The following is a 24,801-nucleotide window of genomic DNA, read 5'->3' on the forward strand; positions in this document are numbered from 1 at the left end:
TTCCCTGTGCTATACAATCAGTCCTTGTTGACTATTTTATATATAATATTGGCTATATGTTAATCCCAAACTCCTAATTTATCCACCGTCTACCTTTCCCCTTTGGTAATCGTAACTTTATTTTCTAAGTCTGTGAGTCTGTTTCTGGTTTGTAAATAGGTTCATTTGTATTGTATTTTAGATTTCACATAGAAGTGGTATCATGTCTTTCTCTAACAGAAGGAAGTAGAATTTGAGCTAAATCTTGAAAGATGAATACCATTCTAAGGTGAAGGTGGGTGGAAGAACATTACAAGAACACTGGACAATGAATGATAAAATGGAGGTAGGAGAGCAGAGCTGTTAGGAGCAGGTTAGTGTGGCTGAAGTACAGGGTATGTACCAGGAAGCAGTGAAATGTGGGCTGCAGAGGGAGTCCAGACCAGGGGAAAAGGACTGGCATTTAACATATTGGTAATGGGAACCAAAAATGTTTTTGAGCAACTACTAAACCATGTGAATTAGTAAAATAGGGGAGATATCAATAAATTTGGCAACATTATCATGCATGAGATAGCATAATGTCAATGAAATGACTGGCAAGATCCTTTAAAATGCCCAGGCACCAACTGAGGTCATGTGTGATTGGAAAAGAGCTTACGAATTCAGGAGTTTTATGGAAAAACTAATTGTTTTAGGGAAACCAGGTTTCGATTTGGGCATATTGGAGGATAGCAGTAATTGTGAACACACAAAAGGACGACAGGGAGAGGGAAACGCAGTATTCGAGAAGCTGGATTGAATGCATATGGAACATTCAGGTGGAAATGTGCTATATGCCATTCAAAAGAAAATAAGAGAAGCAGCTCGGGAGAGAGGTGGAGTGGGGGATGAGTCACCTACATTGAAGTGAGTCAGTGAGTTCGCTCTGTCATAAGCATAATATATGAACTCAATAACAGGTTCTAAATATGTAGCAAATATAACAAGGAAGACAGATCTTAGACTCACCTTGGAAAATAAAACAAAAAACGCTGAGATTATTGGTATTTATAGCTCATGTTTGTTTTACCAGCTGTTAAATTCCCCAAACCCAATACTTATCCCAGACTGACCTCCTAACTGGCAGGAAGAATTTGTCAAAGGACACATTCTTTCATAGAAATCTGAGTCGCCAGATCTTTCTAGTTTACAATAGGAGAAATACAGGAACTACACGACTAAGTAGATTGTCAATGTGCCTTGTGCTCAGTGGTGTCCGACTCTTTGTGACCCCATGGGCTGTAACCTGCCAGGCTCCTCTCTCGATCGGATTTTCCAGGTAAGAATACTGGAGTTGGTCACCATTTCCTTCTCCAAGGGATCTTCCCCACCTAGGGATCAAACCCGCGTCTCCTCTGCCTTCTGCGTTGCAGGCGGATTTCCTTACCCGCTGAGCCATCCGGGAAGCCCAAGCAGATTAAAGCACATCTTTTTGAAGGTGAGGGGGGCCACATAGCCCTGAACCACAATTCAGTTATAGATACTGATGATCGCTAAACGAATTCAACTACTAAAACCACGGAAACGTTCCCAAAGACGGGTTTCTGTGCCAGGGCAGAGGCCGCAAGCAAGGGAAAGGTTAAAGAGAAGAACGCGAGTCTCTGGAGACAGACCAGCGACGCGGATTGCGTAGGTCCCAGTTGGAAGCTGGCTGTCGTCATGTGGCATACCCGCGGCATTGCTCATCGCCGGCGGCCACCTCCGTCAATTCCAAGGCTGGGCCGCCAGCAGGCAGTGGAAGTGTCACGAGAAAGGAAGCATGTGCGCAGAAAAGCCAGTTGAGAGGAGCTGGGAGGCGGCTCCACGGGGCCGACTACATGTCCCATAATTCAGCACAGCAACGAAGACCGGCTCCCCGGGCGCCGCTGGAAGACTTGCGGCATGGGATCTGTGGTGAGCGTCCTTCGCCCGCCCGAAGTCGGCCTTTGGTGGGGAGATATATGGGGATTGGCTAGTGAGAGTTCGAGTCCCGCCCACGGATGGTGACGACAGGCGGCGGTCCTGCTACTTAAGGCGTCGTGGCCTCGACCGCCCCGCCTTAGCTCCCGCGCTAGAGAGAAACATGTATCGTTTCCGATCACAGCTCTTCACGGGGATTTCAGCTGCCGCCATCGCCCACTCTTACCCGAGCCGCTTCTCGCCTCTGTTGTTAGCCGAAGACTCGCCTCTCAGCCGCCCGTCGCACAGACGCACGAGTAAAAAGTGCAGCTCCATCGGCTGATCCTCGCTAAGCTAGAGTTTAGGCGGCACCGGGCGTCCCACGATGCCGAAGAATAAGAAGCGGAACACTGCCCACCGCGGTGGCAGTGGTGGCGGCGGCTCAGGGGCAGCTGCAGCGACGGCGGCGACAGCAGGTAAGAAAGTATCCCAGTCGCCGGCATTCCAGATACCGGCCGGGTTGGCGAGTCGCTTAGCCTTGGGCACCCTGGGAGTTGTAGTTCTATTCCTCTAGATGTATGCGTTGGCGGGGCGCTTGGCGTGGCCGGCGGACTACGCTTCCCAGCATGCCTTGGGGGCCGAACCTCGCGCGATTTGGATCTGGCGTGCGAACCGAACTCTTGGGCACCGGCCGCGGGGCAGGCAGAGGGGCAGATGGGTTCTTGCGTCTGAGAATGGGTTGGGGTTGGGGGTGACTGGGAGCTGTGCGGGAGAGGAAGTGTTTTCAGAGACTGGTACTGGCTCTATAGAGCTCTTCTTGACAGAGGGTGGTGCCGAGTTCGGAGTTCTGTCCATGCTGTCACTGGTCGTCTTTGACCACTCGGCTCCAACATGGAGTTCTCGGGAATGCCAAATGTCCGGCGGGTTTGGACCGGCTCTTGCGTCACGCGGCCTGGGCCTTGCGCCGTGGGGCCGGGGTGACGCAGAGGAGCCCATGTGGCATCCCATTCGGCTGCCTTCCTGCGCATCCCGCGTGTGCACCTGGCCCGGCCGAGCCGCCAGAGGCTGGGGTCCACTGTCCCAGCGTAGACTCTGCTCCTACCTTTATTTGGCACCCGCACAAATCCCGAGTCTCCAGCTCTGGTGCGACCCGTCGAAGCCAGCTCCTACTCCCGGAGGCAGAAACTGCGTTCTCCTTTGTGCTATATTTTGTAGGTTCTCCGCTGGGAGCCCGGAATAGGCGGGAGTGGTGAGGAGCTCAGATTGCAGTTGGCCAAAAGTTTAGGTGTTTTTTTTTGATTCCTCTTTGCAGAGTTGAAACTTTTCCTGGATGGCTAGGTGCTTAACTGAATTAATGATTTTTTAGTCCTAACTATACGACTAAGAAAAAATGACCTCAAGCAGAAACTCCAACGAGACACACCATACTGAAAGCTAGTGTTAAACCTGGTAAAGCATCTCACTTAATGATTGCTTTATTGAAACTTTGAAATTAAGTATTAAAATAACCTCAGATGTTATCACATCGAATCTATTAGCCATATATATTTGTGAACACAGTTGCCACTTTAACCCTCAGATTGATAAGCCTTTGTTCTTTAGCAAATAGGCCAGTTTTTTTTTTTTTAAAGAATTGGAAACTGATATTTAAAAAGCAAGACGAAAACTTGTGATCATGTATTATTTAATAATTGACAGTAGAAATGAATTATTATAGATGCAGTTCCCCCCTTTTAATATCTTTATTTTGATTGAATGCTTGCTTTCGGTGTTCATGAAGTTCATTCTTGATCAAAATATAAAATACATCTAGTTGCTCTGTGTGAATTGATACCTCTTTATCTTTCTGCTTCGTCTTCTCGTCAGAAGTAAACATTTAAATTCTGTCCAGAAGGTCCTTATTAATTTTAATTCTTCAAGTTTACCTTTTGTTGAAACAAACAGATGGAGCAAGCTAAAGTCATGTTGAAAATGGTAATGGCCTCCTTGATTGGCTAAGGAACATTTATTCCCCTCTGAAGCTTCCTGTCCAGCCTCCTTCCTTCCTGGTACTTAGAGAATAATCTCAGGAGGCAGTGGGGGGTTGCCTTGCAAATTTTACTTCGAGGTTCTCATTTGTGACTTTTCAGCAGCAGGAAAACAATTCTTTGATAGTTTATAAAACTATACATGCTTTGACTATCTTTGGATGTTTACACTAGAACTTGTTAGCTGTGCTTGCCTCTGATTGGGGCTTGGGGGTGAGATTTACTTTTTGAAAAGGTTAAATTGGTTCCACCTGAATATTACTTACTCAAATAAATAATAGTTGAGTAGAAGAGATGGAAAGTTTTCACAAACTTGTACTTAAAAGTCTCTTACCTTACTGATATTTTTAAATGACATCTATAGAAGAAATAGGATTCATATGAAATCTTCACATGTACAACCAAGAAATAACCAACTTCTATCATTTTGGGTTTCCCATTTAAATACTTCTAAATAAACTTAGTGGAGGGGGTCCAGGAAGCTAATAAAATTGACCTGTTGTTCAAGTGTGTGTGTGTTTTTCATAGAACTTATTTTGAAGAGAGCATTTTTAGGAAAGAACAAAGCCTTGTTAGTAAGTAAGCCCTTTAAGAAATAAGGACTTAATGTGTCTAAAGGGCCACCTCATTAATGGTACTTAGGATCACAAGGTGGGTGAGTGTGACCTAGATATTAGACACTCATACAGAGTTTTTTCCCCTCAATTTTTTTTGTTTTTTCAAATGATCTCTTTCCCTTTGAGCTTTGGGAAATCATTGAAACTTATAGAAGGGAGCTGAGTAACACCTGGATACGACACTCTTTTTGACAGTTTAAAAATAGGCTGAATGTGAAAAATAAAAGATGATTTGTGAATAAATATTAGTAAAAATTAAGCTGATGACTCAACTATTGCCATGACTTCAGATCATGAAAACAAATGAAGACAGATCCAAAAATAGAATATGATGTCATAGGTCTTTGTTTGTTTGTTTATTCTTTCCTAAGCACTATGATTAGGAAGTTTTGGTGTCTTGGCTTCATTGCTTATTCTTTATACTTCACTACTTTGATTGGCACACTTTATTCTCTTTTGGATAGCAAGCAGATTTGAAGGCCACTTGCTTCCTCTGTTGATTTAAAAATCTGCTAAAGCCTCATCTCTGTTTTGATTTTTTAAAGCTATAAAAAAAGACAGCAACAGGCTTAATTATACACAGAGAATTTTTGAGAAGCCTTTCTTAAGATTTATTAAATGATACAGATTTCTTGAACATAGGGACCTAAGAGATGTCTAGTGCAATCTTTGATTGGAACTCAGAGTTAAATCAGGTGACTCATGGTCACTTTTGGAGCGGAATTGGGGACTTCTTTTAACTTAGTGCTCATTGTAATTGATGACTGAATAATCTTTCTATTAATAAGAAGTTCCCACAAAAATAATTAGAAGTGACAGTGACTAGGAGTATAGATTTATTCCTTAGATTAATGAAATTGAGAGGAAGATTCTAGTTTAAAAAAAGATTTTAATTTTTTAATAATAGCACTGATATTTTAAAACTTTTGTGTATATTAGAACCTTTCTTTTGAACGTGATTTGTCTAACAGGCTTTTTATGCTATATAAAATACCAGAACATCTTTTTAAAGTCTTAAAATTCAACTCTTAGTTGACCAAAAATCCTCAGACAAACTGAAAGAGCTCTGTCTGTCTTCCCAAGGGAGTGACAGGAATGTTAACACTTGACTAGGAACAAATGTAAACGTGTACAGCCATCACAGTAGGAAAGTCATCATCCAGCTTAGTCACTAGTCACTACAGTGAAGTAGGTTTTTAAAATACTGTAGTCATTTCTGAAATTGGCATGTGAAAAAAAGTCAAGTCTTGAGCATTGCTCAAGGTCTTCAAAGCAGATTCCCAATTTTAAGCACACCATGCTTGCAATCTTTATCAGCTTGCATCTTGCCTATAATTCTTTACTTGCAAACATGAGACAACTCTGTTAAGAGGACTCTGAGTAGATGCTTTCTCCAGTGGACTTGGCCCTGTGAAGTCCACCGTAGAGTGCTGGTAAGAGGAAGCAGGGCCTCTGTGCAGTGCTTGAGGACCATTTCATAGTCCTGCCTCTTAAGTGATTTGTATGCATGCTCCTTCGCCAGACTTCTCAGCTCTTCTGTCTTCCATGACTTGGGAACAAAAATCCTGCAGTTCACTGCACTGGTATCATGTAGAAAGTCCATCAGAGCTCTTTGTATTTTCTTACACATCTTACCAACACTAGTTCTTTTGTGATCAGTCACTTCATCCAGTTGCTGTCGTCATTTTCTGTGCCATGTTGGATCCACTTATCAGCATCTAAAACTTCTATCTTAAACGTTTTTGATCCTCTCAATTCAAATTGTCTTACTTAAAACTACCATCCCACAACTCCTCAAATTTCCCTTTGTATAAGACATGTGTAACCTAAAAACTAACCTATTCACCAGTTAATGTTATTCTCATTGGAAAATGCATTTTTCTTGTTTTTATGTTGATCTATTTTTATTGTCTTAATGATTTGAAGTAATTGGGAAGTAGTTTTTTTATCCATAATACTGGTTTTGTTTGACCAAAAATGGTCACATACTAGATGATTGATATATTTCTGCAGTTGATATATATTGTAAATAGCTTTTGCTCTGAAATACATAGTAGGTGAATTGACTTATATTAGGAATATTTAAGTGAGTTCTTTTGTTAAAAAAAATTATCTCTTAAGTAAGTTTGGGTTTTTATTACTGGCTTTAAGTAAGTTTTAAAAGTCCCAAGTTAAGTGTTTGCATACATGACAACAAAATCATTTACCTCCACCCTCTTTTACCTACTAGGTGGCCAGCATCGAAATGTTCAACCTTTTAGTGATGAGGATGCATCGATTGAAACAATGAGCCACTGCAGTGGTTACAGCGATCCTTCCAGTTTTGCTGAGGATGGTATGAGTTTTCAGTCTAGATTTTCGACATTAGATAAAAGGATGTTAAGGTCAAGGAATTACTTGTAGCTAAGTATTCTATTACTTTTCCCTATCTGCTTTTTTCTGTTTAAATCATAGTGGTTGGTTTTATTATTCCGTAGGGCCAGAAGTCCTTGATGAGGAAGGAACTCAAGAAGACTTAGAGTATAAGTTGAAGGGATTCATTGACCTGACCCTGGATAAGAGGTGGGAATTACTGGAAGCTCTTTTCATTCTGGTTGATTTTGATCAGCTGACTTTTATATAAAATATGTGCAGTTATTTCTTTGAGCATTATGTTTTCCTAAAGCTTAATTTGTTTACTTTGGATATTTTAGTTTTTTGCGCCTTTGGACTTTTAATGTAGATAGGAACATGCCACTAGAATTTAGATTAATAGACTCAGATTAGTTGTTGTTCTAGAATAAGAGCACATATTTGTGTTTGATAATTGAAGTGTATTTGTTGAATTAAAAGTTAATCTTCAACTAGGAAGGATAGCTATTGAAAAATACTAAAGCCAAATTGTTTTCTTACTTAACAGTAACTCTAGAACCAAATTAAAACAAATGGAATTTAAAACCCCAGAAGATGCAAACAAGAACTCTGGACTTTTGTTCTGTTAAAAAAAAAAAAGAAATACGTGTTTACTTGAATATGTAATGTAGAAGAACATGCCTTATACACTGAAACTATGAAATACTATGTGGCCATTTAATGTTGTGGTTATTAAATGAATAAGCAGAAAAATGCTATGATACGTAGTAGGGTGAGTTGTAGATGAAAATGAAATTATTATTTGAAAAGTGGTGTGAACATGAAAATTATATGTTAAAAAATCTATAAATAGAAAAAATTGAGAGGAAACTAGGCTTTTACAAGTATCATTGACTGATGGTACACTCCAGCTGTATCTTCTTTCTCTTATATTTTGTTTTAAATAGTGCGAAAACAAGGCAGGCAGCCCTTGAAGGTATTAAAAATGCATTGGCTTCAAAGATGCTTTATGAATTTATTCTGGAAAGAAGAATGACTTTAACTGATAGCATTGAGCGCTGCCTGAAAAAAGGTAATGTCCTTACTTTAGAGCCACAGTTACAGAACCTAAAAGGAATTTGCTACCTTCTGTGCAGTAACATTTGTTAATAGCACTAAAAGTCTGGCTCACTCTTGTAACCTTGTACTTGACAGGGAATATATCAGTCTTGTTAACAAAATGAAACTTGTTAGCTTTTGAAACTGTAATTTCAAAATGTAAAAACGTAGTAAGCATTTGAAACTAGGAAAGACTGGGGTGGATTGTCAACTTCAGTTGTATTAAAAGAGGTGTTTGCCATTCTCTTGTACATGACAAAGGCTTGAAAACTTGTGTCAGATGTCAACAAAAAGTATTACTTAAAAAGCCGTCCTACTTCATTTTTCTAAAATTAAAACAGTATCATAATTATCTACCTCATTTTCTTATTTAAAACATTGATCATACTTTCAATGACATTTCAGAATACCCCTTGGAATATTTGAATTCTTGAACTTTGTCATAGAGATTCTAGAATTCATATTAGGATCTTCTATGATTAAAGAACTTTTAAGAATAAAGAGAGACCTTAAGGATTAAGTCTAGTATTATCAAAGACTTTCAATTTTAGAAAATGCCAGAATTCAAAAGGTTTGGGGATACCAGCTTAATTATTTTGCCAAGTAAGAACATTTGTCTTTATTCTCATTTTCCCTCAGGTGAAAGCTTTGTCAAGAATGGGTGTTTGGAAACCTTTGGTCTAATCCACCTCTCACTGTGCAGAGAAATGAAAGGCCTAGGAAATGCGAGACTGGTCTAAAGTTATATAACTTGTTATTGCTATAGTTGATAGCAGAGCCAACTTCTTTGAGATGCTACAATGGCTGTGTCAAAAGTATTTACATTGAAACTGTATCCTATAAGGTAGTTGGATTAGACCTTTTAAAATTTCGTTACAACCTGCATAGACATTTAATTTATCAGATAATAACTTAAATTCAAAATTTGTGCAGACCCTTGATGTATACAGTTCTCAGGAGAGTTAGTTTACACTTACCTGTATATTAACATGTTTCCCTGGGGGCTCAGACCATAAAGAATCTGCCTGCTGTGCAGGAGACCCAGGTTTGATCCCTGGGTCAGGAAGATCCCCTGGAGAAGGGAATGGCAACCCCCTCCAGTGTTCTTGCTAGGAAATCCTGTGGATGGAGGAGCCTGGTAGGTACACTCCATTGGGGTGCAAAGAGTCAGACACAACTGAGTGGCTTCACTCACTCACTCACTTACATTAATGTATTTGTATAGTTTTAAAGGCTCTGTTATTTATAGTTGGCTGTGCCATGTAGCTTACAGGACTTTAGTTCCCTAACGAAAGATTGAATGAAAAAAGCCCTCTACAGTGAGAATGTGGAGTCCTGGCCACTGTACCACCAGGGAATTCCTGAGAATACCTGTTTTTAACCCCTTGCTTATTTTAAACAATATTGGTGGAGGAGAGCCCTGAAGGTTTAGTTTACCTCATGGGCTGTGTACATCTGAAATGCTTGACAAGTTATTTCAAGAGCTGTTTGTGCACTATTCTGTGAGTTCATGAAGGATTTAGAAAGTCAGATTAGCTTGAAATGCATTATTTTGCTGACCTGTTACAGTACTCTTCTTTAAAATAGGTGTTAATTTCCATTTTACAGACGAGCACCTGTTTTGAGAATAAGAGTAATTGGTTGAAGGTCATTTGGCAGTATGTGATAGATCTAGGATTCGAGTGTGGCCTGCTTCCAGAGTTTGAGATCTTTAACCTCACTAGATTTATAGGTCATGCCAAAGCATTGAGCATACTTTGGGTTTCATAATTGGTAGATGCTATTTTGAAATAGAACAAATTTGGGAAATTGCTGCCTTAAGAAGTCTACTGAAAATGATTTGTCATAATTGCTGGTGACTTCTTTTATAGGTAAAGGTGATGAGCAGCGTGCAGCTGCAGCATTAGCGTCTGTTCTTTGTATTCAGTTGGGCCCTGGAATTGAAAGTGAAGAGGTTTTAAAGACTCTTGGACCAATCCTGAAGAAAATAATTTGTGATGGAACAGCTAGTATCCAGGCCAGGCAAACTGTAAGTGTAGAATTTTTAATTATAGCTCTATCTAGGCATGATACTCAGACCTTGTGATGATCTAGGAAAATAGCATCTTCAAAAATATAGAAGGTTTTTATTATCATTTTATTCTCATTTGTTTTTTAGTGAGCAGATTCAATATGACAATTCTTTTCTTAAATTTTCTGATGCTCAATAGAACATCCCTTATAGAGCAGATTTCTACATTTTGAAATTGAAGATCATGTGCTTATAGGAAGTACAGTGCAATGTTGATTTAGGATTACCCACTTTTTATTGGAGCTTAAACAAGTGGTCTAGACAATGTTTATTGTGTAGTTATTTTTTTAATTCTAAGAAATGTAATGGAGTGGTGGTGTTGTTTTAATTCTGACCTAGAAGTCCTTATGAAAGAGCTGAGTGCTGTAGTTACATGGGTGGATTTGGTTGATGTAGGGAACTCTGACTTTTGAATTATTCATCTGATTTGGGGGGTTTGGAAAAGCTTTCATTTTCTAATTGATATTTACCACTTATATACGTAAGATTGTGAATTTTGGTGGAGGAGTTGGTTGTTGGTTTCTGTTAGGCTAAATAAGTGATTTAAATGATCACACAAAACATCTTTTGCTTTATCACAGAAACATAAGGCAGTCTTAGTGGATTTAGGAAGTGGATTTTAATCTTAATGGATGTTAAGAATCTTAAGAGCCTTAATAGATCATAAGAATTTATTGTTAGTGAATTTGAATCTTAAGCTGTTTTTCTAGCAAGAGAGCCAGTTTGTTTAAAACTTTAATACTAATTATTGGCCTCCTCTTTAGTGTTACTTAAGGTAAATGATGGGCTCTCCCAGTGGCTCAGTGGTAAAGAATGTACCTGTAGTCCAGGAGCCGCAGGAGACTTGGGTTCTTCCCTGGGTTGGGAAGATCCCCTGGAGGAGGGCATGGCAGCCCACTCCGGTATCCTTGCCTAGAGACTCCCATGGACAGAGGAGCCTGGTGGGCTACACCCCACAGCATTGCAAAGAGTCAGACACAACTGAAGCAACCTAGCATGCACACAAGGTAAATGACGTGACTCTTTCTATCAGGTAAACCCTGAAGTCTTAATGGCTTAGTGAAAGCTTATTCTTGTACATATCAGTGCCCAGTCAGGCCAGCAAGGCCCCTTGGCATATCCGTCTTGCAACTCTGCCCTGCCTCTAGGTTCTTTTCAAATGGCAGCTGTGGTAGTGAGATGAGGAAGGCTGGAGGACAGAGGCAGGTCACTTCTGCTGAGAGTTCCTTGGTTTACCAACTGTATAGGTGCTGGGAGGAATCTATCGGAAAAGGAGTAGGAGTTTGGTAACTTTATAGGAATCTCTGCTCCCCAGTAGTTAGTAATCTCTTTACCTTTCTGTTTTTCCTTTTTGGCTAGTTTCTTGCAGCTTTAAAATTGCTCGGGAGTATGAGGGGTATTTGAAATGTTTTGACAGAAAACACTGTTGATGGTATTTGGGGTGATCACTTTGTTTTGGTTGCACGTGAGTTGTGGTTGTCCAAGGCACTTTCTTCATCCTTCTCACTCTTTCTGTGAGTTATTAAAAAAGCAAAATTCTGGCATTCTTCTGCATATTAGTAGAAGGAATCTTTATTAAATGAAGGCAGTCCTACTTTTTAATCTGCTGTTTCTCTTAGGAGATGTGTTCTGGCTTCTGCTGCTTACGTAGGAGAGGATTACATACTGAAATCTTCTTTTACTGAGAATAATGCTTCAGCTACTTTGGAATTTTAACAGTGTCTAATTTTTACGATAACCTAATGAGAATAAAATAGTGGCAGCAAACTGATTAATATTACAGGTGTCCTCATAGTACTGGAGCAGAACTCGCTAAAATTGGGGGCGTGTGAATGATGCCTTTAAAGACTTACACCTTAGTGGTACTTGGAACAACATGAGGGCATTTTAGTGATAACGTATGGAGAAAAGGGAAATGAAGAGTAATAAAACCTTATAAATTTCAAATTCTGCTTTTATATAATTAGCACAAGTGTTCTGAGACTTAATGGCTCCTATAATGTTGGAAGTAGATTATGTATAAATACACTGAATCTGTTTTATTAGGTAGGTTTTTCCTTGGTAATCTTGGATGTCTTGTTCACTTGCTCAGTTGTTTCCAGCTCTTTGTGACCCCATGGACTGCAGCACGCCAGGTTTCCCTTCACTACCTCCCAGTTTGCTCAGATCGATGTCCATTGAGTCAGTGATGTTATCTAACCATCTCATCCTCTACCGCCCTGTTCTTTTGCCTTCAGTCTTTCTTAGTATCAGGGCCTTTTCCAATGAGTCGGCTCTTTGCATCAGGTGGCCAAAGTATTGGAGCTTCAACTTCAGCATCAGTCCTTCCAGTGAATATTCAGGGTTGATTTCCTTTAGGATTGACTGATTTGATCTCCTTGCAGTCCAGGGGACTCTCAAGAGTCTTCTCCAGGACCACAGTTTGAAGGCATCAATTCTTCAGTGCTCAGCCTTTTTATGGTCCAACTCTCACATCTGTACATGACTGCTAGAAAAACCATAGCTTTGACAATACGCCCTTTTGTCAGCAAAGTGATGCCTCTGCTTTTTAATATGCTGTCTAGGTTTATCTCAGCTTTTCTTCTGAAGAGTTGAAGTTGGCTTGAAATGATCTGCTAGATGAATGAAGGAAGACCCAAATGAAATGGAGTAACTGCTAAAGTTGAACTCTTAAGTTTACTAGCAGACCTTACTGGGTTTTAGCTGAAGCCCACTTCCCTTAACTCTTAACCCTGTTTTTTCCTTCTTTTTATACTATACTTGGGACCTAACATAGTCATGTAGCTGATAAGTTTTTCACGTTGAATTATAAAAGCTGGAATATGTAAAATTAATAAGAAAATGGCAAAATTAATGTCTAACTTATTTTTTCCTTTTTTTAGTGTGCAACTTGCTTTGGTGTTTGCTGTTTTATTGCCACAGATGACATTACTGTAAGTGGAGAGCCTTCTGAATCCAGTTATTTGCACATTTCTCATTTAAGATGGTAATCTTATTTCCTGCTCTTATGCATTAGGAGCTGTATTCAACTCTGCAGTGTTTGGAAAATATCTTCACCAAGTCCTATCTCAAAGAGAAAGACACTAATGTTATCTGTAGCACCCCTAATACAGCACTTCATATCAGCTCGCTTCTCGCGTGGACATTATTACTGACCATATGCCCAATCAATGAAGTGAAGAAAAAGCTTGAGGTGTATGTATTTTTTGTTCTTATTTTATAAAAACAACATTTGTTGATATAATTGGTTGTGTTCACATAGTAATGACTGGCTCTTCTCCAGGCATTTCCATAAGCTTCCAAGTCTCCTTTCTTCTGATGATGTAAACATGAGAATAGCTGCTGGTGAATCTTTGGCACTTCTGTTTGAATTGGCCAGAGGAATGGAGAGTGTAAGTATCTGATGGTAAAGATGTTACAAGAACCATTATTCTGTCATTACCTTCACAATTAAGAATTGGATGATAACTCAGGAGCATGGCCCGCTTGAGAACCTAATGATTGGTTGTCCTGCTTCTTGGCAGTGATGATGTAATACTTAATAAAAGCATAAACCAATACTGGTTGGTTGGTAGAGCAGTATTTGAGTGTAGTTCATTATACTTAATCATTGCTGCCTATAGAACTGAAGTTAAAAGTACATTCTTATTACTCATGAAGAGCTGTCATGTATAATCTTTTGGATCTGCTTGGATTTCTCAGACCTGACTCACATTAAGGTAATTCAGGCACTTACAATAAATGTTAGAAAAATGGATGAAATATGATGTCGATGTAGGTTTGGGATTAAGTTAGATGAGTTTAGTTACCATCATGTTTAACTTTCTAAGCCAAGTGTGTTATTTGTTTAGTCCTGTTCGACTCTTTGCAATCCTATGGAATGTAGTCTGCCAGGCTCCTCTGTCCATGGGATTCTCCAGGCAACGGTTGCCATTTCCTTCTCCAGGGGATCTTCCTTACCCAGGGATGGAATCTGGGTCTTCCGCACTGCAGGCAGATTCTTTTTCTGTGTGTGTGTGTAGTAAAGTTTTATTAAAGTATAAAGGAGATAGAGAAAGCTTCTGACATAGGCATCAGAAGGGGGCAGAAAGAGGACCCCCTACTAGTCTTCAGCTGGATGTTATATAGTCACTAGCAGTCTGTTAATGAAAGAGGAATGTCTTAAAACTCAGAATGGCACCAGGCCCCTCATCCATAAAATGCATTTTGGGATAATCTTGGCACGAGATGGTTCATCATAGGCTATTAACGACTGACTTGAATCTTGTAGAAGGACAGATTACTATACAAATAGTTTCATTTACATTGATTAAGGGAACAATATCTGAGTATAACATACTGGTTTGTCAAGTAGGTTCTGAGCCATTAGGCAGAACCAACTTGAAGACAGTCTGGGGTAAATGCATAGCACATTAACATAGCTTAAGACAAACATTTCCAAAAGAAAAATGCATTGGTTAGCTCAAGGTTTGAGAATAGTTAGCTTCTGGTGAAACCAGGTGTCATTTTGGCAACACGGTATTTTAAGCGAAACCTCCTTTTAAATTTGTATAGAGAAGGGAAAAAAATATCGCTAGTTTGTTTCCTCCTGCCGCTTAAGAGAGATAAAAATGTCTGATGCTTGCAGCCTATTTCCTCCATTTGGAGACCCCTAGCCTTCCTGCCTATTACCCTCTCATTCCCCCCTTTTCTTTTAGGAGAATTATGTTGCCTAGGGAAAAGGGGCGTCGTTCTCATTCCATAACTGCTTCCGAGCTGACAAGAGGCGTTGTCCCTAAATTGGTGAGGCAACATATTCTCCTAACCCTCATACTGAGGATTTCTGATCTAGGGGCCCCAAGTAGTAGTTGGAAGAAGCTGCAGCAGTAGCAAGAGTTTGAGCAACCATTTGTAACTTAAAAGCTTTCGTGTGACTAGAAACAAATCCAGTTACACAGTTACAGATGCAGGGAGCAAACAGCAAAAACAAAAATACCAGAATTATTGTAATTAAGATAGAATCTGGGTCTTCCACATTGCAGGCAGATTCTTCACTGTCTGAGCCACCAGCGAAGCCCTTTCTAAGCCAAAGACGAGAGTAAACGTGGCCCCTGAGCCGGGGACATGTGCTTTGTGGTTCGCTACTGCTGGCCACTCATGGTTGCTTTTTTTCTGTTCTTTTTTCTTAATAACCACAGTTTTGCTTTTGGGGGTATTTGAGTTTGTGGTAGGTGACCGAGAGATGATCCACCATCCTGGTGGTATTCCATGTTTAGCACTGAAAAGTCCTATGTCCTGAAGCCCTTTGTCTTAGGCTAGTTATATGGAACAGTTGGTCACCCTGGTTTGTGACCTCTATTGTGAATCTTGGGTTACTTCCTAGCTGCTTTTCAATTTAAGGAGAAAGATTATTTTCTGGAATGATGCTTTTCTGCAATTAAAGAAGTTAGTTAACAGTGGATAATTCTACAGTGGATAATTCTAAATAAGATTAATGCATGTTCTGAGTTGCCTTGGTTTTTCACATTCCATTATTGGCCTGTGTTTGGCTGCCCGCCACCCACCTTCCTTATTTCAAAAGATAGCTGGTATGAATTAAAAGTAAGTTTTTCACACTGTCAGTAGCTAATGAGTCTCCATATGTGAGAAATTGGACTCAAGTTTAGCAATCCGTTTAATTTTATTGAACTAGTTAATGGCACCTTAACCTCAAGGCACAGAAGCCAGGTGTCCTAGTTTTTAATCTTGTATTCCTCTACTGACTAGAAATGGTAATTTCTTTTTTTTTCCTTTGAAATGCATCCTAAAAGTGAACTAATGATGCAATTTAAATTATATATGTTGAATTTGTTTAAATTTGCATAAATGTAAGTAGTATTGCCACCTGCATATCTACCTTCTTTGACTTAATAAATCATATGTGATAGTCAAGAGAAGTCACTCAAACATGTTTAGTTTGACCAAATCCTTGTCAAAGACAAAAATGAACTGTGTTATAAAGCAGAACGTAGGTGTTTGTTTGCTATTTTTGTTAAGTAAGTTTTGTATTTGTTTATTTTTAAAAAATACTCATTGACTTATTTGGCTGCCTTGGGTCTTAGTTGTGGTTGGTAGGATCGTTGTTGCAGTGGGCAGGCTTCTCCAGTGGCAGGCGGGCTGCGGAGGGGGCAGGCTCAGTTGTGGTGCACCAGCTAGTTGCCCTGCAGCATGTGGGCTCTTCACTGACAAGAGATTGAAGTGAAGGCGGCGAATTCTTGCCCATGGGACCACCTTGGAAGTCCTATTCCTACCTTTAAAGTGGAAATGGTAATAGTTAATGCCTCACAAGTTGTTGGAACACGTGCCAAGTACAGTGTAAGTGGTAGCTAGTCCTACACTGTTAGCTGAATTGCATATCACCTTCCCCTTGCTAGTAGTCTAGTAGTAGCCTTTTTAGAGCTCTCTAGTCAAACTTAAACTAAGAGAAGGACTATTTAGTGGATAAAATTATAGGTCTGAGGGCCATGTGATAAACTAGTTCAGGAAATTGTACCAAAATACAGTATTCTCAGACCGTCCCTAATTCTCCCTGTTCCATCTTCCACCTAAGCTGACAGGGGCAGTGCTTCAGGACAGAGATACAGTGGAAGTAAAATCTGAGGACTCAAAACACATTTCCCAGGCCTTAAATCGCATGCTTCTCAATTCTTGATTTTGTTTATAGGATAACCGGATCATGTGAACATGTCTCCATACCCTGACAGAGACATTCTGCCTCAATTATCAGGAGTGAAAAGAATAAAAGTTTCTGTAGTTGAATTGTCAGATAAAACCATTCTGGAAATAGTAGTCAGCGCTTTGCAGTGAAGTGGGGAGGGATCAAACTCTGTTTTAATGTTTGGCTTCCCTGTGGTTATTTCTTAACACTTAGTACAGCTTGTTTCATTTTATTTACAATCAGTGCTCCGGTGACTACTATATTGAAAATACTAGTTTACGGCATGATTTTTGTGACCATCAGCATCTCATCTTGTGTACTTGAACTGTTAAGTTTTCTATGGTTTCATTTCATTTTAATTCCACTCAACTTTTGAAACCATTTAACTTATTACAGCTGTTTGAAATAATCATCTTTAGACTTGTTTGAAACATTTAAATTATTATACTGAAACAGACTGTATCATAAAAAACTATAGCATAATGGATATTTATGTACTGTGTTTTATGTAATTTTAGAATATATAAATATGTTTTACTTAGGCCTTACAATAAACTTACGGGATGTGGGTGGTATTAACTATCCCCTTTTTATATCAGATTCCTCTGATTAAAAAAATGTCTGCTGGGAGATAAGATTCTTGAGAACCACTGGCAGTGATTCCCAGTTCTTAAAACAAATTATGGTAATGCATAGAGTCTTGTTAATTTTTGGTGTATTCTCCCATATATATGTTTAAATCTTCCATACATTTTTTTTTTTGAGAATAATACAAAAGAACTAGTAGCCAGTGAAATAAGCAGGAAACTGTTAGTCCCTCAAATGTACTTGTTTCTACAAGTAAAACAATTCTTATTTTGTTATGATGGAATCAAATTTAGTGAAATATAAATACAGACATCAATATAACATTGAACTGTTTTAATAATACCTTTTCAGTTTTGGTAACCATTTTTCTAGATGAAAGTCTTATTAACAGGTGTCATTTCCAGCTAATTCAGCCATAGGAAGTTGAATTAGAGCATGAAAGAAAACATTTCATTAGAACAGTTAAGAATATACAATCTCTAAAATACTGACAATAAGAAAATACTTGTACTTAAAAGAATAGCTGTGTTGATTTCGAGCTTATTTTCCATGAGTATAATAATCTTCATTTTAGGCATTAACAGAAATTACATCTGTACCTTTTGAGATTGAACAATTAATAAATATATACAGTACAATGTGAAGAATGCCTGAAATAAGAGTTTCTTGTTTTAATAGAATAAGTTAAATGATTGTTACCACTAATGCAAAAAAGGTTAATAACTAGAGCTGGAGATGTCTCATCTTCTGTCTGCTTTAGTTTTGGTCAACTAAATAATTCTGAATCATCGCTTAGTTTTTAATGTGTTATAAAATTTAATTAGAGAATAAAAACACCCAAAATAGACTTCTTAAAAGTATAGCCATTTAAACTGTAATAAAGAAGCCTATAGTCAACTTAAGGTCATAGCAAATAGTAATATATTTGTGGCTTCCCTCCAAAAGGAATTAAAATATATTTCTTTCTGAAATAATTTAATCATTTGAGTTGTGCACCTGATGTAAATACTTGGTCGCTTATTTGAAATGTGGCCAGTAAATTAGAAATTAGGAGCTTTAAAAAGCTTTACTAATAGCTTGCCCTTTTGCTATAAAGAAATTTGGAGTTCTGGGAATATGCACCTTGGGGTCTGAGGAACCAGAGGGTAGAAACCATATTGGTTTATGTGTATGAACTTGGAAGTCCCAGTAACGTCTTGAGTACAGTTGGAACACAGTAAGTGTTAGTTGAGTGTATCTGGATATACTTAGAAGAGGAATGTTCATTATTGGGTGGTAGTGTATCATCTTGGTAGACAGTATTTCTGGGTTAAATTTTTACATGTTAATAAGTGTTTTTCTGACCAGGACTTTTATTATGAAGACATGGAGTCTTTAACTCAGATGCTTAGGACTTTGGCTACAGATGGAAATAAGCACCGGGCCAAGGTGGACAAGAGAAAGCAGCGGTCAGTGTTCAGAGACATCCTGAGGGCGGTGGAGGTAGGCTTCTTAATGCTTTAATAGTTAATTAATTCTTTTGAAATTAGATTGTTTTAAGCCAGACTTGTCAATTGGGTGTTTCTGCTGATTGAACTTCACCTTTGAGCTAAATAATTTCCTCATTTTAAGACTGAGCAAGTTTTTAACAACAAAAATGAAAAAAATTTCTTTCTTTTTAAACAAAGGAAAAATTAATTCTGATGTTATAAAGGTTTATTTTTTTTTTCCTTTTGTTGATGTTAAAAAAGATAAAAAGATAAAAAAGATTCATAGTGATAGAAATATACTTCACTTTGGTGTACTTGCCATCATTCAAGACCTGGTGCTTATCATTAGCACATAGATACTTAGTATGTATGAATAGTGAATTATTTTTGTAAATAGTAAATTATTGCCCCTATCCCTCAGTACCTTTAAGCAGAGACCTTTGTGAGCTCCTTGGGAAAGCTAGGTGCTGAAAGCCAAAATAACAAAACCCAGCATATCATTTTCTGATGCTTGAATCCTTTCTATAGACCTCTAACCTGCTTTAGCCTACCTGACAAATAAATGATTTAGAAACCTTTAGGGCTTATAGTGCATGGTTAAGGATAAGTTTCTTCGATAAATGTTAATAGGGCATTTCTTTCAAGAATATTAGTAAAGAGTCCTTCAGTGTGATGTGTATGAAATTTTAGAATGGGCATTTAAAAGAAAATACTAAAGCCCCTCTCAGATCCAATTTTCAAGTGTTCCAATGATTCTTACATAGCCTGCTTAAGAACTACTTTCTTCATTTTAATTTACATTAAAAAAGTAAAAGCTAAGGTATAAATTAGTATACAGGTCCTCTGTGATCTAAATTTTTGGTTAATGTTAATACCAATTGCTTTATTATAATATTTTATGTTTACTCAGGTAATACTTTATTTTCAGGATTTTTTTTTAAAAACAAAATGAGAAAAAAAAAAACAACAAAAAAACCCTGACTTGAACAGACCTACATACATACTAAGCATTGATCTTGTTGGTCTTAAAATTAGTGTGGTAAAATCTCAAAATAAGCAAGTGATTTTCTTGAGTGAAATTTAAAAACAAACTATTCCTGTATTTAGATCGTGTAGCCTCCAAAAGATAAAATAATGACATGTTGTAGATTTTCTGGATTATAGCTTATTTCTAATTTTCTGTCTTTGGATCCTCTCTGGGTAACAGATTTTAAGGTCGATTTTAAGACTTTGTTAACAGGTTCCTCAGCCACAGCCAGTCATGGTGGAAAGTACTGAGTCTCTTGAGAAAGATACGTGTGAAATTCGATGTGAACCAGCTTTAGCAGGCCTCTTGTCTCCTCCCTCTGCCCCCCACCCCCACCCCCTCTGCTATCAATAGAAATGAAAGCCCTGCGTTTGCCTCACAATTCTATCCTCTGGTGACCTCCCTCCCAGGCCTTACCCACCCTCTCCATCTCAGAATTTCTGTTCCTTCTTTGCCCTTTGATGGGTTCCCTGTTCCTCCAGCTCAGCTTCAGTCTACCGGTGTGTGTCAGAGCTTTCCTCTGTGATCTTGTCTCTTTTCTTATATTGAAACCCAGCTTTCTTTTGAGGGACTCTGCTTCCTTGTTGGATCTTGTTCAGTTGCTGCAGAAAATGGTCTATTTGGGATGTGGTTGTTTTGCCACACCATTTCTTTTCATCCAAAAACCCATTTTGAAGTTCATGTATTAAATTGGTAAACATTTGATATGTTGGTGCTTTGACATACAGTTTTCTTGTTTCGGTCCCAGTATAGGTCTTAAGCAGTAGAATTATCTTTTTAAGGAAAAATGGAGACCAGAGGAATAGTCAAAAAACAGCAAGTAGCAAAGCTGGCATCTGAACGCACTGTACTGTGCCGTCTTTGAGGGCTAAACACTGTGGAGAGGTCCAGAGAGGGAACGGAAAGTGTCGATGAGATTTGTCACTTAGGAGGTCATTAGTGACCTTTGTAAGACCAGCTTCAGGAGAATGAAGGGAGAAGAACCAGGCTGAAGTGGATTGAAAAGTGAATGGGAGGTGAAAAAGTGGAGATAGTGTGTCTTGACTTAAAACACATGGCTGTGATGGGAAGAAGAGAACTGATGACTGGATTGTGGGAGGGTTTGCTGTTTTAAATGCTAGAGACAGTTTATGGGAAGAGAAGTCAATGGAGGAAGGAGCCTGTGAAAATAAAGTGAAAGATTTGTGGTATGAGGCGTTGAAAGAATAATGATTAGCCTTGAACTGGGGAGGAGTGTCTGTCAGATTTAAGAGAGAGGAATAGGTAAGGATACGCATGAGTTTATAGGGAGCTCTTTCCTGGTGTCTCTGTTTTCTGAAATAAATGATGAAATAATAGAATCCTACTGTTTTCTCGTTGTCGTTGTTTTGAGCTGTTGTAATAGCCCAAGCACTGTATGTGCTTCCCAAAACATGCTTATACCTGTAATAATTCTATGTGGTAGATGTATAGATGGCTTTATAGGCAAGGGAACAGACCCAAACAGGTTAAATTACTTGCCAAAGTCACAAGCCCAGGGAGTGGCATATCCATGTGAATCTAGCATTCACATTCTTTTTCACATGAGATCCTGTGTCTGCTGAGAGAGGTGGGGACGGCGGTTGGATTGGTCCCGCCCAGTCAGGTCCTGTCGCTTTGTTCCTCCTGCCTCTGGAAATCGCTTCCTCCCTTCTGAGTTGTGTGTGCGTGCTCAAGTCCCTCAGTCCTGTCTGAGCCACGGACTGTAGCCCGCTAGATTCCTGTCCATAGAACTTCCCAGGCAAGGATGCTGGAGTGGGTTGCCGTTTCCTCCTCCAGGGGCTCTTCCCGACAGGGATGGAAACCGTGTCCCTTGAGTCTCCTGCCTTGGCAGGTGGATTCTCTACCGCTGCACCACGTGGGTTACTCTTCCTTATTCATGATTTTTTAAAATATACAGCAGCTATTTTGTTTTTGTCTCAAGTTCTGTCAGTATTCTGGATTTCTTCTCTGTTCGTTTGAAAACCCTACCCTGTATTTGTTCCTGTTTCCATTTCACTTCCACCACTACCTCTTCTCCCCCCATGGTTAAACTTTAGAAGTTGTCTTCTGGCAAAATTATTCCATCTCTGAAATCGTAAATGTTCTCTCTCATTTTCTTAATAAGAATCTTCAAAGGCCCTCTGAACCCTCATGTTGCTCCTCCTTTTTGGTTGGTCTGTTAGTAACACCATTTGTCTTTACTTCCTTTCCTAGATTTCTGCTTCCCTAATTCCACCACTGGCTTGTGGGGGCATCTTGTCTTTCTGACTTGTCCTATAACCGTCCCTACCCCCAGTCCTAAACCAGTACAAATATCTGACTTTTCCAGCAAGTTTGTTGAGTGCTTTTGTAATGAAAAAAACATTCACAACAAGGTAGTTTTGCTGTGTCTACTGCAGCTAGACAAATTCTGCACTCTTTAGTAGGATAGTACTTCTACTTTCCAGTCTATTCCTATTTCAGGGATGGAGGTATTGGTTTAAACCATACTATTCATTTCAACATGTATGTGTGTATTTAGAAATTGTGTTTATGTAGGATCTCTTTAGATCATTTTGGTTCCTCTTAAAATTTTTATTCTTCTATTGACCAGGAACGGGATTTTCCGACAGAAACTGTTAAATTTGGTCCTGAAAGGATGTATATTGATTGCTGGGTCAAAAAACATACATATGATACCTTTAAGGAGATTCTCGGATCAGGAATGCAGTACCACTTGCAGGTGAGTGGGTGACATCCCTTCTGTATGTTTGCTTTTAAATTTGAGAGTAGTTTTGAATGTACCTCACTTCACTGCTTTTGAAATTAGTTTGAAAACAGACTGTTTTCAGTATATGTTATATTCAGTAGCAAATGTATTTTTGAAAGGTAAGGTGAATAAATATGAAACTGCCCTTTTTGTTTTTGTATAGTGTAAGCTTGGTGGAACATCTCTTTGACTGTTGGAGCACTATTGACATCTTTGTAGGAAAGCAACTAGTTTGACATAGCTTTCTTTTTTTTTTTAATTTTTTTTTTTTTTTAATTAGTTGGAGGCTAATTACTTCACAGCGTTGTAGTGGGTTTTGTCATACATTGACATGAGTCAGCCATGGATTTACATGTGTTCCCCATCCCGATCCCCCCTCCCATCTCTCTCTCCGCCCGATCCCTCTGGTTCTTCCCAGTGCACCAGGTCCGAGCACTTGTCTCATGCATCCAACCTGGGCTGGTGATCTGTTTCACCCTAGATAATATACATGTTTCGATGCTGTTCTCTTGAAACATCCCACCCTCGCCTTCTCCCACAGAGTCCAAAAGTCTGTTCTATACATCTGTGTCTCTTTTTCTGTTGACATAGCTTTCTTGAACTCAGGGCATTGGAAAACAATTTGGTCTTAAGAAAAACAGAAAGAAAATAAGTGACATATGTTCATATTTATAAACTCCACATAACTTCTGTTAAGCAGATTTCAGTTTATGTAGTAAAAAAAAAGAAAACTGATGTTTAATACTGAGCCTTATTGCCTCTTTTATTTAAGTCAAATGAATTCCTTCGCAATGTCTTTGAACTTGGACCCCCCGTGATGCTTGATGCTGCTGCATTGAAAACAATGAAGATTTCTCGATTTGAAAGGGTAGGTTTGGTTTTTGTTTTTAAGAGAACTGAATGCACAAAAGTGGAGCCAAAGTTTTCATTCTGCTAGGTGACAGGCATTTAGCTATGTCTATGAACTATATTTAGTTCTCCATGGTGTTTCAGACAGCTCGACTAATAAGTATAGAAACTTTAGTTCATTTAGAGTATGGAGGGTTAAGATGAGAAATTTTTATCCATAATCCTATTAACATAGAAACTATTTTCATTTTTTGTTTCCCTTTGTTCTATGAAGTTTATATATTTAAGGATAAATATTGATAAAAGTGCTTTCATATCTGATGACTGAGCCTAAACTTAGTCAGTACCAGATTCATTTTACAGATGAGGAGAACAAATGTGCTTAGAGAGCTTATAACATTAAATAGTGATTAATATTATTTGGCTTCCCCAGTGGCTCAGCATTAAAGAATCTGTCTGCAATGCAGGAGACCTGCGTTCAGTCCCTGGGTGGGGAAGATCCCTTGGAGAAGGGAATGGCTACCTACTCCAGTATTCTTGCATGGAGAATTTCATAACATTTCAAAAATCCATATTATTTTTTTTACTAAGGTAAAATTCACGTAACATAAAGTGTACAGTTCAGTGGTATTTAATACACTTACAGTGTTGCACAACCATCACCACTGTCTAGTTCCCAAACATTTTCATCACCTCAAAAAGGAAACTGAGGTTCATTAAATATTCACTCTCTGTTCACCTCTTCTTTCCTCCCAGCTGCTGATGAGCAGTCACTCATGTGCATTCTTTCTCTATGGATTTACCTGTTGTGGGTATTTCACAGAGAATCATATAATGTGACCTTTCGTGACTTTTTTTTTTCACTTAGCATATTGTTTGGAGAAGGAAATGGCAACCCACTCCAGTATTTTTGCCTGGAAAATCCCATAGACAGAGGAGCCTGGTAGGCTACAGTCCATGGGGTCGCAAAGAGTCGGACACGACTGAGCGACTTCACGACACAGTGTATTGTTGCCAAGTTTCCTCCATGTTGCAGGGTGGTCAGTACTTCAGTCCTTTCTGTGGCCAAATAATCCTCCATTATATGGATACATCACATGTTTATCTCTGTTAGTTTGTAGACATTCGGCTTGTTGCCACTTTTGATCCTTTTAAATCGTGCTTTTTTTGAACATAAACATACAAATTTTTATTAGAGCACCTGTTTTCAATTCTTTTAGGTATATACCTAGGAGTGGAGTTGCTCAGTCATGTGTAATTCTGTTGTTTAACTATTTAAGGAACCACCAAACTTTTCTACAGTGACTGCAGTGTATTTTACCTTCCCACTAGCAATATGAGAGTTCAAATTTTGACATCCTTACCAATACTTTTTTTTT

General features: G+C 38.8%; 2 protein-coding genes across 3 annotated transcripts in view; both read left to right on the forward strand.

Annotated features, from left to right (window-relative positions):
* The window catches only part of IFRD1 (interferon related developmental regulator 1), a 52,348-nt gene that overhangs the window by 25,817 nt on the left and 1,730 nt on the right, over positions 1 to 24,801 (forward strand). The window contains exons 1-11 of one of the 2 annotated variants that reach the window (XM_070468534.1): positions 2,285 to 2,375; positions 6,774 to 6,878; positions 7,021 to 7,105; positions 7,843 to 7,967; positions 9,865 to 10,022; positions 12,947 to 12,997; positions 13,081 to 13,259; positions 13,348 to 13,456; positions 18,676 to 18,810; positions 22,418 to 22,546; positions 23,346 to 23,441. In XM_070468534.1, the coding sequence (XP_070324635.1) occupies positions 2,285 to 2,375; positions 6,774 to 6,878; positions 7,021 to 7,105; positions 7,843 to 7,967; positions 9,865 to 10,022; positions 12,947 to 12,997; positions 13,081 to 13,259; positions 13,348 to 13,456; positions 18,676 to 18,810; positions 22,418 to 22,546; positions 23,346 to 23,441 (1,263 nt within the window). Of the gene's footprint in view, positions 1 to 2,284; positions 2,376 to 6,773; positions 6,879 to 7,020; positions 7,106 to 7,842; positions 7,968 to 9,864; positions 10,023 to 12,946; positions 12,998 to 13,080; positions 13,260 to 13,347; positions 13,457 to 18,675; positions 18,811 to 22,417; positions 22,547 to 23,345; positions 23,442 to 24,801 lie in introns of those variants that run through there. The other variant, XM_070468532.1, reaches the window with a different exon arrangement.
* On the forward strand, positions 1,332 to 2,242 carry LOC139035512 (uncharacterized). Its single transcript, XM_070468536.1, has one exon. The coding sequence runs from the start codon at positions 2,084 to 2,086 to the stop codon at positions 2,240 to 2,242; it is 159 nt and encodes a 52-aa protein (XP_070324637.1). The 5' UTR covers positions 1,332 to 2,083.

This window comes from Odocoileus virginianus, chromosome 1 (genome assembly GCF_023699985.2).
Source record: "Odocoileus virginianus isolate 20LAN1187 ecotype Illinois chromosome 1, Ovbor_1.2, whole genome shotgun sequence".
NCBI lineage: Eukaryota > Metazoa > Chordata > Mammalia > Artiodactyla > Cervidae > Odocoileus > Odocoileus virginianus.